The sequence below is a fragment of the Dermacentor silvarum genome, chromosome 11 (genome assembly GCF_013339745.2).
Source record: "Dermacentor silvarum isolate Dsil-2018 chromosome 11, BIME_Dsil_1.4, whole genome shotgun sequence".
Taxonomy (NCBI): domain Eukaryota; kingdom Metazoa; phylum Arthropoda; class Arachnida; order Ixodida; family Ixodidae; genus Dermacentor; species Dermacentor silvarum.
In genome coordinates, this window is record NC_051164.1 from 96,328,435 (window position 1) to 96,344,957 (window position 16,523).

At 43.9% G+C, this 16,523-nt stretch overlaps 1 protein-coding gene across 1 annotated transcript in view; it reads left to right on the forward strand.

The window, feature by feature from the left end:
- LOC119432501 (neprilysin-4-like) overlaps window positions 1-16,523 on the forward strand; it is a 102,240-nt gene that overhangs the window by 67,410 nt on the left and 18,307 nt on the right. Inside the window, exons 3-12 of the mRNA XM_049658848.1 lie at window positions 424-504; window positions 2,140-2,348; window positions 8,321-8,515; window positions 9,692-9,778; window positions 9,875-10,005; window positions 11,081-11,306; window positions 13,294-13,392; window positions 14,095-14,172; window positions 14,939-15,051; window positions 16,220-16,278. Coding sequence (XP_049514805.1) covers window positions 424-504; window positions 2,140-2,348; window positions 8,321-8,515; window positions 9,692-9,778; window positions 9,875-10,005; window positions 11,081-11,306; window positions 13,294-13,392; window positions 14,095-14,172; window positions 14,939-15,051; window positions 16,220-16,278 — 1,278 coding nt within the window. The remainder of the gene's footprint in view (window positions 1-423; window positions 505-2,139; window positions 2,349-8,320; window positions 8,516-9,691; window positions 9,779-9,874; window positions 10,006-11,080; window positions 11,307-13,293; window positions 13,393-14,094; window positions 14,173-14,938; window positions 15,052-16,219; window positions 16,279-16,523) is intronic.

Below are 16,523 nucleotides of genomic sequence, written 5' to 3' on the forward strand. Positions count from 1 at the left end.
AAGAAGGCCATTCCTCCGGCCGAAACGTCAGTCCGTAAATATGCCATAAACGTTCGTCTTTTTTCTTCTTTTTTTAAATATACCGTTGGGTCTGGCGCGCGAAACCCTTCGTCTTGTATGCATATATATATATATATATATATATATATATATATAATGCGTAAAGGGGACTTAAACATTCAACTGAATACTGATTGACAACAAGAAATTTCGCATAAAGTAAGGCAACTTCTCACCGGTCGTACTATGAATTGAGTGGTTGAGTAATGCAATCAAATATCACTAACCCGTTGGCTGCTCCAGAGTTGAAGGAAGCGCGGTCATCCTTCCACGTGCGTTGACCAGATGCTATATGTGACAATTCGCTGCTGTTCAAAAATAAAAATTTAACTGATTGTGACTTTTGCTCTCATCTTCTCTTAGACATTTTAGGAAACATGACCCTTGTTGGGGAGAACCAGAATGTAACGGACAAAGCTGCTCTCGTCTATAATGCTTGCGTGGGTGAGTGAATGCTTCACAATGTAGGTATAGACGTACGTAATATTGAATAAAGAATTTCGTACGTAGCCTTTGTTCGAACTGTCCACACAATCACACACAGAGCCCTGCTCACCCTCCCCCCTCTACCCCGTGCGCAGAGAAAACAAAATCATTGCAAAGAAGCCCCACTCCCTAAATTTCACAGTTTTCATTAGGTTGTAGTTTTGCAGGAATTGTGTAATAACTTGTTATGATTGAAGTAACAACGCGTCGTCTTTTGAACTACGCAAGAAGCTGAACAAACTTCTCTGTAGCGCAAAAAATCAGTGAAAACAAGCTACTGAACAGAAGCAGACACAAGCGCTACATCGTCAGCCTTTATCGATCCAATATGTTTTTTTCATGCTGAATGCGCGATACACCAGTACAAGTACACAACATAGCAGTATGAGCCAAAATTAACATCGAAGGTTATCACATAAATACTGTGATTTCAGCGTAGTGGCAATAATCAGACAGGGCAAGAGCACACTGCGTACAAAGTTGGCCAATGTACGCTGCTGCAAATAGTATGCGATGCACTTCGAGAATCAGCCCATTTTTCGATCAGTAAGGTCATAAAAAAAGTCACAGTTGAGCCCGAAAGGCGGAGCATCAAATGCGATAGCAAATTAGTATAGAGCTATACGGAGAAGATAAAGTAGTTTTATCGGCTGCATAAACTTGGCCACATTCGCTTACGGACGTAACAAGTATAGTGTCAGTGCGCCCAAGCAAACATGAATAGATCACACTCGATGACCGCAGACCACCACTGTCAAAACGCTGGCGTGAGCAAGCGCGGCGGCAGAGGGTTCATGCCGTCTATCATTTCAACGGAAAGTGAGCGGCGAAAGCACAGCGCATACGAAGATAAGAGCCGTGTGGAGATCGCTTTCAAGATACGGGGCTCGCGACAGCCCTCAGCCGCGCAAAATACAAGTACGCAGTTGCTGGCAGAGTAGAAGCCGTGCACCCTCCCCCCCCCCCGCGCTGCCTTCCCGCTTTCCTCCTTTCGTGTGTGAGATTGAGTCGCCATTTCCCCTTGTGCCCGGTCGCAAGATACGCCTAGGTGCCGCCGCACAGCGTCGCGCCCTCCTCCCTCCCATCCCCCCATGGCCTTTGGCACGACGAAAGACGTCGCGTTTGCTCTCCGCCGTGCGTTCGCTCCCCGTGAAAGCGCGCGACCCCGCGCGCTTTCACTCGTACATACAGCAAGCGGCGACGATCTTATCGCCCTTGGACTTTATACGGAACCTCACGGTGACGGCGACGGCGGAAATCCGATTGGAGTGTCCACATAATTACTATCGCGATAAAATGTGCTGAAAAAATATGCACATCGAATGCACATGTTTGAATCTATGTGAAGTGAAGTTTTCGTGAAGCGGTTAATGAAGTTCTATAAATATGCTCATTTCATTCCTGCGTCTTTGGCCTAAAGAACTGGCGCATGCATGTACGCACCCTTGCGGCGCAATGCGGCAAATCGTATAGTGGCCTGTATTTCTTCATTTCTTTTTCTTATTTAATTTAAATTAATGTAGCGGCCGCTTCCTGACAAATCGCCCGTAGGGTGTCTCTGCCTAATTTTGCCTCCATTTTTCTGTATTCCAGCTGTGCCGGATCTTGAAGATCGGTACGACGTCATCCTTGCTATTATGAACGATTCGGGACTTGCTCAGTGGCCCAAAACGCGCCAGGAGAAAGACATGAACGGCAATGCTAAAAACTCCCAGGACGTCCTCGCCCAGATGAGAATTTCAGCTATTCTTTCTATTCGAGTCTCAAGAGCTTTTCGGAATCTTAGTGCCAACGTCATTCAGGTAAAGCTATAAATAGCAAAAAAGAAATCTCGCAGTGTTGCCACAAAGGCAAGGCATTGATAGCTAGAGCAATGTATTAGACATTTACACTAAGTAATCCAAATAGTTTCATACGCCATGTAAACGGCAGGAAAGATATCGCTCACTAACTAAAGAAGCGTGATGCCAAGCACGCGAGCACTCGCTGTCGCAACGCTGGCGTGATGAGCGCTGGCGGCGAGGAGCGTGCGCGCTTGTCCCAAAGCGAACGCTGCGTGTCGCCGTTCGTTTTACCATTTCAACTCCGCCGTGTCGCCATAACAGGTCATGTGACCTACATTACTACGAGCGCGGGAAGACAGCGCACAATACGCCACCAACCATTCTGGCTCGCCCTAAGCCATGGCATTCGCCGCAGATGCGTCCAACAGCACGGCGCGCGGGCCCGCGTTCGAGCTCAGCCGTGCGGACCGTCTTGAGCAGACACTGCAAGGCTAGACCAGCAGGAGGCCGATCCCCTCCCGTAGCGCACGCTGGATCACCGGCACACCAAATTTAGGGAGCACGGGAAGACGATGCGCATAAAGCCACCATCCTCCTCCGCTCAACCCCGTGTCCTCGCACACAAACCCGGAAAATGCGGTTCAAGGACGGCTCATTCTACTCGTATTTTGGCTTTATTCGGAACGTCAAAGCGACGGCGAAGATTCGCCTGCAGTGCATATATATTTGCAGTCCCAATAAAAGCAAGTTGACTTCACTTGACCAATTCCAGTGGACCTAGTGGGCGAATTAAAGGGCCGAGGGCAAATATGCCTCAACAGTCACCAACCCACCAGCTAGCACAGCTCGTCGAACCAATTTTTGTTTCAGACATTCATTCGGCGAAAGCTGCTGGGCAAGCCGCTGCAGTGGCTGTAGCGTTCTCCAGCCGAGCGCGCCGTCTCTGTTCCTGTGTACAGCAAAATGCGATAGCGTTCAGATCGAGTTAGATCCTGTAAGATGTTAAGTTACCACGAGCGGTCAAATTTAATATAAAATTTACTAGCGAAAATTAACACCCAGGTCAAACAAATTCACAGCACTATGGGATTGGCTGCAAGAAAAGCATTGTCTTGTCCTGCACTCGCGCTAAGCTTCCCGTTATTTTGGATGCTTCACTATAGAGAAAATAGCTTTTCAGATGACTCAAAGAGCTTGCTACCATGGGCGAGGAGTGGCAATGGTGAGAATAATCTCCAAGCGCTTCTTAGACACATTCGCTGTTTTTAAGTGCCCATCAACGTTTCAGTCGTCGTAAACATCCAACTCAGACGATGGGATGAGGGTGGTAAGGGTGGGAAGTAGCCATGCGCCATTCCCATCAACCGCACAAAGTGGTCATTTCTTTTATTTCCTCCGGGTGCATCCTAGCCGAACTGTCACCAAAAGTCCCCTGGAGGAAATTTACTAACCCCTCGGCATTTTTCAGCACATATTCACGCATCAAGATTATGTATAAATACACGTTTAAGCGCGTGGCTGAGTTTCAATGTGCCTCACACACCAGTTCACAGAAATTGCCGCGTGACTGGTCGCTCGAGGCACTTCGCGTGTATTTTCGGGCTACTTTCACGTTCGGAAAAACAGCCCGTTCGGAAGTAGCCTTTGTTGAGCAACAGAAAGCTGTATCGGGAATTTTTCATGTTGCTCTACAATTTTTCTCATTTACACTTTTCATGTTATCATAATATTCGAGAAGTTGACTAATAAAGACTAATTATATATATAGGCGGAATGAGAAAAAATATTTCCGTATTTCGTAGCTACGGCAAACAACATCATCTTGGTTCTGTTCAGCTACGCGGTATTTGCATATATTTAAATCTTGATGCATGATACTTGGGAAGCCCTGTACTTGAGTGAAGCAACCGATGCGTTCTAATGCACCGGCAGAATCATCTGATGAAGCTGTAACAAAACTGTTTGTTGGTCTAGTTGGTCTTTGCAGGACAATTACGACACGCACAATAGCAAACGCACACGCCATCGTCTATATTTGTTCCATTTCATCATAATCACCCTATCTTTATGTCCACTGCAGGATGAAGGCCTCTCCCTGCGATCTCCAGTTACGCCTGCCTTGCGCTAGGTGATTCCAATTTCTACCTGCAAATTCCCTAATTTCATGAACCCACCTAGTTTCCGGCCGTCCTCGACTGCGCTTCCATTCTCTTGGCACCCATTCTCTAACTCTAATTGTCCATCGGCTAGCTACCCTACGCATTGGCAGCCCAGCTCCATTTTTTTCTCTTAATGTGAATTAGAATATCGGTTATTCCCGTTTGCTCTCTGACCCACACCGCTCTCATCCTGTATCTTAACGTTACGCCTAACATTTTTCGTTTCATTGCTCTTTGTGCGGTTCTCAACTTGTTCTCGAGCTTCTTTGTTAACCTCCAAGATTCTGCTCCATATGTTAGCACCGGTCCGTTGGTGTGTCTTTTAATATACGGCAAAAAATGTCATTCAATTAATAAGGGGTCTAGTAACAAATTCCACTCAGTGATTCGACAATTTTAGCTTAGCCTACGCAACTATCTAGCGTACGCCATACGCTAGCGGGAGCGAGACTGCGCGTGCGCACAACGCACGAGAGATGCGTGCAGTTGCACACGCAAGCAAGATCTCCGTGCTGGTGTAGCGACACGCTACGGACGTTGTGTGCTTAACGCCACTTTCTCGCGAGATCTCGAGTCTAAGCAGTTCTGCTTTGTACTCGTGTCTCACGGGACATTTGAAAAATCGTTGAGACTGCAGTCACCATTCAAAAGCCACCGCTCATCTTTCGTTAACATAAAGTCGTCAATTTCTTGCCATAAAAGCGTGTTCGAAAATGGGCAATCCCAAAGAATGCTTTACGTGCATTGGTGCGGTCGTCTCCACTAAGTGGACGGCCGCTTGTCTCGAAGCTCGGTTTGCTCTCGTAGCTAGTGTTGACTAACCTTGGCTTGTTTCATCCCTCGGCTTTGTCGACCAATATGGGCTAGTGCAGTTTGTTGCTTCGTCACCATATGGCGCGGGGCAACACGCGATGGTAAGACTGTCGACGCTGTGATACAATCAACTTTTCAGTTCTGGCGTACAGTGAGCTAACGCTGTCGGAGACAAGCGCACAGCACGTTGCGTACGCACAGTTTTGCGCACTTGTAAAATAAAGCTGTCTAATGTGAGTGAAAAGTACGATAACAAGCTTTACGGTGTGCGCAGAGTAAAGCAGTAAACTTTGATAATGGCAATGTCTGGATGGACTAGATGAAAAGAGTTTGCTGTGTGCTTGCGCATCCAGTTTCACAGAGTTCATGTATAGGTGGTAAAGAAACCTAAGTCTTGTTATTTTACTTAGTCTAAGCAAATTATTGCTGTGTGATGCGACAACAATGACAAATAACAAAGTTCCTAATAGAATCGACAAAGCATGAAAATGTCTAACGCGAGAGATCGGATATGATTCGCTGAAGCGTCAAAGCTGATAAACGAGAAGAAAGTAAGCCATATTAGAAATTAAAGCGTCGAAATGATTGAGGAAGCAGTAAAATATGGCCGTAGCATCAAATCAGTGAGAAGAAAACTTGGCATAGGACAGGTCAAGATGTATTTAGTGAAAGATAGGCAGCGTTTAGTCAGCAGAAAGTTTGATGATATGGTAAAAGCAGCCGAAGGATTCTGTACTGATCTGTACGGTACCCACAACCTTAATTGGAATTAGTGGTAAATATGATAAAGATGCTCCTTCTATAACTAGCGATAAAGCTAGAAGTGCCTTGCAAGACATGGCCGCGGTAAAGTGGCAGGAGAAGATGGAATAACAATTCATTTATTTAAAGTTGGAGGAGACATTATGCTTGAAAAGCTTGCGGCCATTTAAACGCAATGCCTCACCATTTCAAGTGTACCAGACAGTTGGAAGAATGCCGATCTTATACTAATCCATAAGATTTATACTAATCCATAGGCGTTAAATAGTTGAATTATAGGCCCATTAGCTTGCTTTCAGTATTATATAAAATATTGACCTAGATAATTTCAAATAGAATCAAGGCAACACTTCAATAAATCGAGAGAACAGGCGGGGTTTGGGAAGGGATATTCTACAATGGATTACCTCAATTCCTTGATTCTACATTCAGGTAATTGAGAAATCTGCAGAGTCAAATCTATCTCGTTATATGACTCTCATATCTTATCAAAAGACATTTGATTCGGTAGAGATACGAGCGGTCATGGAGGCATTGAGTAATCAAGGAGTACAGGAGGCATACGTAAATATATTCTAAAATATCTACAAAAATTCCACAGCTACATTGCTTCTCCACAAGTAGGATATCAACCATCAGGAAAGGGTTCAAGCAAGGAGACACAATCTATTCAATAGTATTCAATGTATGCTAACAATTATTCAAGCTCTTAGACTGGGTAGGCTTAGGAGAGAGGATCAATGGTGAATATCTCAACAACCTTCGGTTTGCAGATAACATTATACTGCCCAGCAACACTGGGGATGAATTGCAGCAAATGATTGAGTACCTTAACCAAGAAAGAGTGAGTAGAGTTAAAGTATAATATGCAGAAGGCAAATGTAATGTACAATAATCTGATAAGAGAAGAAGATTTCATGATTGCCAGTCATCCTCTTGAGTCTGTGCAAGAGTACGTTTGCCTAGGTCAATCACTGACAGGGAACTCTGATCATGAGAAAGAAATTTAGAGAATAATTAAAACGGCTTGGAGTGCATATGGCAGGCATTACCAAATTATTATATTTATAGGGTTTTACGTGTCAGAACAACGACCTGGTTATGAGACACGCCTTAATGTGGAACTCCGGAATAATTTGGAACATCAGTGGTTTTTTAACATGCACCTAAATCTAAGTACACACGTCTTTTTGCATTTCGCCCCCATCGAAATGCGGCCGGCCGTGGTTGGGATTCGATCCGCGACCTCGTGCTTACCGGACCAACACTATAACCACTAAGCAACCACGGCGGGTAGGCATTACCAAATCATAAATGTGAAGCTCACCACTGTCGTTGAGAAGAAAAGTCCACAATCACGTTAGTCTACTGGCGTTAAAATATAGGGCGGGAACTTGGAGGTTAACAAAACTGTAGAACAAGTTAGGGACTGCCCAAAGAGCGATGGAACGAAAAAAAATCAGGCATAGCTTCACTGAGACAGGACGATAGCGGTGTGGATGAGGGACAAACGGGGATATCCAAAGTTCTAGTGGACATTAGGAGAAAGGCCGTGTAATGCGTAGGGCAGATAACCGGTGGACTATTAATGTTACAGAATGGGTGCCGAGCAAAGGGAAGCGAAGTCGAGAACAGCTGGAAATTGGAGAGGGGGTGGGGAGGGGTGATGAAATTGGCAAACTTTGAAGGCCCAAGCTTGAATCAGCTAGCGCAAGACTTGGAGGTCACCAGGAGAGGCCTTCGTCCCAGCTGCAGTGTATACAAAAGATAGGCTGATGGTGATGATGCAACGTGAAGCAATGCACGCGCGAAGCGTCTCAAAGAACTACCTCACAAGAGCGAAGGAGTGGTAAGGTCGTCATTAGCTGGGTACTGGGCAGGTGCCTGTCAGTTCATCGGTAGACCATGGAGCTAATCCGTTGGCAGACCTTGGTGTAAAAATCGTCATCGGACACGTATTTGTTTGTTGGACCATTCACGCTACCCAGCCCGACACCGGACATATGGATAAAACGATGCTCAAAGTAAATTGCCTTATAGTGTAGCGAGATTTTAGGCTGCTGGGTGATCCTGTTTAGGAAGTCTTGTGAAGTTGAAGTCTACAAAACATTTATGTAACTTCTGTCTAATGTTCCCGTAACGTTCGCTTCAAAAATTATTTATGGCAACAAAGCCCTAAATATTAGACCCGTGAGGTCATTTGGGAGTCCATACATTGGCAGCAACAATTACCTGCGATCACGTTTCTCTTTACAGTTTGATCAGCTGAAATTCTCAACGGTGGGTAGAAACCAACTCATCAATCAAACCACCAAGTACAGCAAGCCAATTATCGCTGCCTACAAGAGGCTTATTAAAGTGGCGATGAAGTTCATGAAGCCCAACCTGTCTGACGCCGTGCTCACCGAACTTTCCGACAATCTTCTAGCTTTTGAAGGAAAGCTGGCCAATGTAAGAATACATTATTTAACGTAATAACCTGCAAGGCATTCCTGAACGGAACCGCATGTCCGCAAACTCGTATATGTAGAGCATAAATCGAGGTTTGCGCTATGCGGTATTTCTTGTTGAACGAATTGCCATACTTGCTGAATGACTGATTCGTACGAATGGTTAGACGACCACCGCTGGCCATGACGGAACAGGCCTCCTCTAAGTGTTATTATTAATGCAGGAAGAGTGGGTCGCAGCCCGGCTTACAACTTCCCCATGGGTCACATATAAAACCCTTGCCTTTTTGTGCAGGCTTTATACAGGTACATTGACACGTGTGGTGATGTCTGAGTCTGTAATCAATCAACCATTGGCTGCATAAAACAGAAGGAATTGCACAATCACTGTCTTTTATACCGATATTACCAAGTAAATTTGCTGGTTGCGCCACTTAAGCCACCATGAAAATCAAACCTTTCTACGATTTGGCACGGGCTCGCCCTGAAAACTTGGAGCGCCGCTTTTCAAGAAAACGTTTTCCTTCCTAATTTATTTTTTATTGAGAGTAATCTCAACTGCTTCTCGCTCACAGCCAATTTATTTTGTCAGGTAAGTTCAAGCTGATAAATAACGATGTTTTAGCTTATAAATGTAGCTAATTATATTCAACATTTCCACATTAGCAATGCCATAGACAGGTAATCGGTGACAAAACGACAATCTTTTATATTTACTACTAATCAAAGAAGACACCGGGAGGCTTTATATACAGCGTGGAGTTATACAATCTACCGTAACAATTTTCCGCCAACAATATATATTTAAGATGGTAAATATCAGAATCTACGAAAAATTATATCAAGTCAAAAAGCCGAAGCTTAGGAAAATGCCTATAGTACGCATCATACCGGTGCTGTCTTACTCGTTATACCAGCTCTGAACGTAAACACAACCAACAAATTTCCTTTACTAAGGTTAATGCAAAACTGTGGTTAGCGTTAGTCAGTAATCTGCAGTGATTTATGTAATTTCCTCCTACGTCTTCAGTCTACAGTTAAAAAGTTTTCATGTGCTTTGTTTCTACAATTTAATTTGTATCTCTATAACCTTGCTTGTTTTCAGTGCAAGTGAAACGAACTATTCGAGAGCATACTTATTCCTTCTATGCAATAAGTATATTTTTGCACTTTCCAGATGACATTGCCACTCGAGGAGAGGCGAGATTTCTTAAAACTTTATCACAGAACCACCATCGAAGAATTGGAGAAAAATTTCTCTCACGTAAGCATGACACACGAATACTTAGTAGAACACTTAATCTTTAAAAGGAGTAACTTTGGTCCGCAAACTTACGCAATCATTTGTTCTATTTTCCAGATACCTATTCACTGTTTACTTCAGAAGGAGTTTTCTCGAGTAAATATTACGTTAGCTCGCAACGAGACCGTTGAACTCTTCGCACTGGAGTACTACAAGAAACTTAATGAATTTCTGCGATGTGCTGACCCGTAAGTCAAAAAGCACCACACTACATTGTACAATATTAAGTCCCACACTCAATAGTCTAAAAGCCTAGTAGAATAGTCTACTGCAATTCTTCAAAACGTTAAAGAAATACTTGTACGAATTTGCCGGCCTGTAAGCGTCCCTATACCCAAAGCGACTGAAAAACCAACGCTTCAAATAACGAACTCTCTGAAGGATAAGTGCGGACATTTTTGTTGTTACAGAAAAAAGTCGCAGTTTCTCCCGAAAGGCGAAGCATCGATTGCGATAGCACATTAGCAGACAGCTACAGGAAGTAAGGACCGTAGTTTTATTGCCGTATAAGGTTGTAAATATTCGCTTACTAACTAAATAGGCAAGCACGGTGTCACGCGCACACAGGTAAACATGAACACAGCTCGCTCGATTACCGCGGGAGCTCGTCAAAACGCTGGAGTGATAAAGCGCGCCAGCGGCAGCGAGCAAATTCACCTTCGCGCTGTCTCTCGCTTCAACGTGAACTAAACCTCGAACGTACACTCGGCGCATGCACTTTGTCCCTATCGCAGATTGCTTTGAAGATGAGGCCTGCGCGGGTGCGCACTTCGCCCACATCGCAGATCGCTTTCAAGATACGGCGCCCGCGCGGCCTCGCTGTGAGCAGCAGCCGACGAAGCAGAACGCACCCCCTCCCTCTCCGTCGCCTCGCCCCTGTGCCTCGCGCGCGAAAGAAGACCGCGCGCTTCCGGCCACCTTCCTCTCTCGCGAGCGCGATATTAAGCTGCGGTTGGCGGCTCACCCTGGCACGCTTTCACTCGCACACACAGCGTACGGTGCGCGAAGACGATCTTATCGCCGTTGAACTGTATACGGAACCTCACGGCGACTACGATGGCGACGACAAAAATGACAGTTAAACGCCCTTGTTACCAAGTATATACATCTATGAGGTGATTAATCGAACTGCGTTATGAAAGGGAATACTGTCATACCTCTGAATGCAGCACCGAATCTTGTGTACTAACTTCAAAAGCTGCTGCAGTATAATGCAGGAGCTGCGGTGTAACGAAAGCCTCCATCTTCGAACTTCTCTTCCAGTGACACCTTGTTCAACTACGTCGGTTTGCGTCGCATTCTGAGGTGGGCTGCGACCGGGTCGCAAGAATTCCGCAACGCTTCATTCGAGCTTCGCAAAGTGAAAGCGGGAGTACGTGAACAAAGGCCGAGGTGGCAACATTGCGTCGATGTGGTGAATGATGCGATGCCCGCAAGTGTGGGCTACCTCTACGTGCAGCGCAAGTTTAGCCAAGAGGCCAAGAAAGAGGTAACATGTGTTCCGTTGTCCTAAAAAAGCGATACCAGCACTAGCGCTAAAACATTTCAATTCAATGAACTACGACAGTTTAAAAAATTTAGTTTAGAAGTCATAGCCTACAATCTCCCAAATACATACTCCACCTATATTATATTCATGGCACGAAAAAAAACATGTACAAATTGTTCATGAAATTTATCCCAGGAAGAAGGAAAGCTTCCTTGCTGCTAGAACTTCAAAAGTATGTTGTGCGACCACGTGACAAGACCTATAGCATTAATGTGCATGTTTATATGTACTTTGAATTACAGCCTTGTGCTCTAAGACTTCCTTCTGTATCGTCATTATCTGTTACCCTAACTCAATAGAACATGCTTCTGATTCTGACTATTACAGGGAACATAGCAAGTGAAATGTGCAATGTGATACTCAAACGTCATGTTGGCAATTACCAAATTTTCCAAAAGATTTATAGACACGTTTATTTGCAAGACAGACACTGGCAAGTGCCCAGAAATATAGACATCCCTAATCACTGCAGTTGAAAACAAAGTCGAACATTTGCATTGTTAGGGGCACTTGCACTCAAAAATAATGGCAGCAGATTTGGACGTCATTTTTCAACATGAAAATACAACTGCACCTTTTCTTCACTGTCCAAATCATTTTTTTAAATGTCTATGCTGACAATCCCACTTTTCTCAAATTTCGTGCGGGCTATCATTCACAAAAAAAACATAATACATATAAGTAGATGTAGCACAATAATACAACCAGGGAGCTATGGAGTCAAATAATAAACACGCCCGTGCGGATGGTTTCTCGCGTAACTCTGATAACTGTTCAACAGGCTTTCCAAAAACTTGTCTAAGGCATTTATGGGGTCTACTGTTTTAACAACACTATAAAAAATACCTTACAGTTTTGAAGGATTACTACTGCTCGAAGAAACATGGGCAAGTCCTAAACTGTAATGAGGCGAATTGAAGGGCCCATTTCCACTTTTCGTAAGTACCCTTTAACATGTGCAGAAAAAAAAAGTGGTCAGCTGCATTGAGGCCGCAGCCGCAGTGGGGTATGTGAAACATCTTGTGCGTGCTACTCAATGTGTACGGCACTAGAGGACAGAAATCACAATAAATTATACGCAAGTTACTTTTATTCACGCAATACAAAGCTTACCTGCCTAACTTATAATACTGCTAGTGGTGGTCCTAATGTCCAATCTTGCAGTCATGCTCGCTCACTATACGTAGTGATCCCGCGTGGTCAAAAGTGCTCGGCGCGGATTGACCATCCCTCTCTCTTAATGCCCGAGTATACTCACACAGGTTCTGGACCCTACGTGCTGTAACGCGGGGAAGCCGTAGCTGAGCAACTGTCAATTTTATGCAACAACTTGCATACGTGTAAGCCTTTTAATTCCTAATCAGCACAGGTTTGAGGAACGTACCTACTATGGCATATTTAGCTCTCTCATTTAGCTTTGATTGCGGCATGCGCTGGGACGACTACGGCCCCATCTGGGCGCGCGACACGCGCATAATCGAGTAATTGCCTTTTTTTCTTGCTACAGTAGTAATAAGGTAACGCACGTGCGTCGTAATGTTGCAAAGGTGGAAGCGATATTAGTAGTACATGTTTTTGGTTACATTTCGTTAAGTACGTGTAAGCTTTCATGCGGTTTAACCAAGCGACCTCCTATGCTGACCAAAATGAAAGACGTTTCCTGTGAATAGCTGCTAAAGTCAAGAGTATTGCATCTATGACACCCATTGTACATCGCTGTTCAACAGAACGTCATCTTAAATAACCACGTGGTGCAGTTCGGTTACAATGGATGGCGCTCCGTCGCACACAAGATGATCGGAATAATTGGTTTAGTTAAAGGAAAATATCGTAACAAAGATAGACATTTGGAGACACCATAATTATACGCAGTTTTACAGTTATCACTACGCTTTTCATTCTACTAGTAAAATCAACATTGTTCCAGGTTGAAGATCTTGCGAAAAGGATCATGGCCGCCTTCAATGAATCTCTACAGACCCTTCAATGGGTGGACGAAATGACTAAAGCTGCAGCAGAGATGAAGGTGCGTAGTTTTTTTATCACTGTCGCCAAAACTTATGATAGCATGGATCTTGTCGCTCTACTTTTGATTATTTCTGGCGACTGTTAGCGTAGCAATAATTACAGTTTTATTTCATAGTTTTATATCACGAGCTTTTTGTTAGCATTGACAAGTTTGTGGCACGGAATAGAACTGGAATACATCAAATTAACCAATTTACCACAATGCTGGACAGGCAGAAAGACTCCTCCGTAATATCATCCCCGAAGAACTTCCCTCTACCTAATGTAAACGCATGCCGACGGCTACATACTTCATATGGCTCTCTTTCAGTTTGGTTTCCACGTGACATGCCTGTTCATTCGCATGATCCATATTCTAGGAATATCTACGGATGTTTGTCAGACAAACTGGCCGCCCCTTCACTTGTCATGTTTTTTTTATTGTCCCTGTAATCTAGACAAGGTTCCAAGAACTCAAACTGGTACTCACTCTGAGTGTCAAACGTTCAAGGCGTTGTTCTTGGGAGAAACAAACACATGTCGCGTCCCCCTGAACAAGCACGAGCGATTTATAAAAGATTGAGAGAACATTCGCAAGCGATTGACTAAATACGGAGTTACAAAGCGACACGATGATTACGAAAGATTTCTCCATGCGCCCGTTTTCTTGCGACTTGCGATTCTCAGAGCGTAAATATGCTTTGGTTTGAATATTTTTCAGCTGAAGAAAATGGGAACGAAAATTGGATATCCTGACTGGCTACTCAACACGACGTACATTGAGGGACTTTACAAATTTGTGAGTACACACTCATTAAGCAAAGGTAACTAGTTGCTTTCAGCTGAAATTAAGTGGACCAAGCATATCTCATGCTTTACTGCTTTAGGAGCAGTTATCCGAAAGCTCCATTTCTACAGATTCACATCACGAAATAAATTAAAGCTGTGAATTAGGAATTGCATTAGGTGCACAGATGCGCGGGGTGATACGTGACGTGAGGTGATACGTGACGTGAGCGTTTCCTAATAACATTTATAGAAAATATGATTGCTTGGACATTTGATTAAGCATTCACCAGGAGACACGCAGCAGAAAGCATTGTCCCTAACTCTCTTTTTCTTTATTTCCTAAAAACAGGTTAGGCGGCATAAATATTTAAATACCCACTAGCAATTTTCTTTGTGTGCAACAAGACTTCCCCACAGTATTTTATCATTCATAACAATCGCCTGAACAAAGAAAATTACGATTGTAGCATGTGCTTCCTCGAAACTTTAGTTAGCAGGACTCGATGTCGTGAGGAGTTCAGTGTTCTTTGATAGTAATGGGCATAATGAGTTTTATGACTGCTAGATAACGGCCTTACCGCACTACCACTGCCGCTGCTGCCCAAATCGGATGCTACATGCGAGCGCTATGGTTAATGTCTTCTGCTCAATCTACTTCGTATAGCTTCAACGGCAGTAGCACACTCATAGCAGCAAGTTATAACAGCATTATACTTCGTAAAAATCAGGCAAATCGCCCGTCCTGGAAATCAGGCCAGAACTGCTATCTGTTTCAGGTACCAAATTTTTGCCTCAACGCCCCCTACGGAGAGATGATGTACGCAATATCACTAAACAGCTGGAAGCAGCAAATGCTGAAGCTGCGACGACCATACGACAAAGACGCCGAGTAAGTTGTAAGAATTACTTTCTGCATGTTGAATTACGCAAAGAGAACGTCTCAAATGCCCTTCGAGAAGGTTCGCTCTTGTTTGGACTAATGGATGACCGCGTCACTGTATAGATAAATCAATCAATATATGAGTAAATATAAACACAAACGCGAAAAACGCTGGATCTAGGCTTCTGAACATGTATAACTCCATCACGTTAGTACTAAAAAAGCCAAATCTTTACTGTCAATATCTAATCTGCGAGGCAAATATAGATAATGTAATATTATACGTTTTTCTTTAAATACCATTCGTTTATACCTTATGTTTTACCTTACCTTAAGCTTTAAAGCTTTAAACTTAATTCTTGCTTTGAAGTTTCAACAGGGAACACATTGACAGGACACATTGTCAAGTTGTCACCGGCAGTTGAGAGTAGGAACAGGCCTATTTAGCATTGACGAGGTGATGACAGACAAGTGAAGAAAATTCAGGATATCGCCCCAACTTCATATGACATCCAACCACTTCCTCAATCAAAACTGCAGGAAAGCAACGCTAAGAATATTCAGAGGTATGACAAAGCTGCTTCTTGCAGTGGCTCCCTGAACTGTGTACTCTTTAAAACACAAGAATTTGACCTATCAAAACTATTTAGGCATGAAAATTAGGAATTATGATGCCTGCATAGTTATCTTTCGAGGGTGCCCGTACGGGTCCATGATTGACGGGTTGGCGCTGCTTTCCTTAGAGCACGCGCCGATAAGGTTTTTGCCCTCCTGTTTCCGCCACTGTGGACGCTTCGGTTGACACTCGCCGTTCAGTTTTTCCTCAGGCTCACTTGTATCCGTATCTGCCGGCCTACTTTTCAGCGCCATGCATACAATCTCATTGCTCACAGCCCAATACCGACAGTATTGTCGGTATTGGGCAATACGTGTGCTGCAGCAAAGCTGCCTATGCATTTTGCACACAAACAAATTAAAGTTGTTTTCAGCCCGCAGAATGGTCATACTATTTGCCAGTCTTTAATACGTATCTTCATAAAAGAACCAAAAATGTGTTTGCGAAAATATTGTTGATGCGAACCTGTCCGCGTTGCTTTAATAAATCCAGTCCGAGCTGGTTGCCACACTGCCGATTTATTGTGAACAAGTAAACTGTCACCTTTTCCACTTCGTTTAGGTGGCTAGATGGGGCTGCAGTTGTCAATGCCTTCTACAATCCAAGTGCAAACGAAATGGGTACGTATTCCCGACCACTCTCCGCAACAGAGAAAGAGCACAATTTTTTCTTCTCCTTAGCTTTGCTATGGTATACGAAGAAAGTGCGCCCGCGCTGAAGTATCTACTTCGCATTTTAGTACCTGGAAGTACCATTTAGTACCCTTTATTACGACTGCCACCTGCCAATGTTAAACGCAAGCGTCCTGCTTTTACTTTTTCTATCTCATAATTGATCTGGTGGCGATGAATGCTTGTCTTACTTT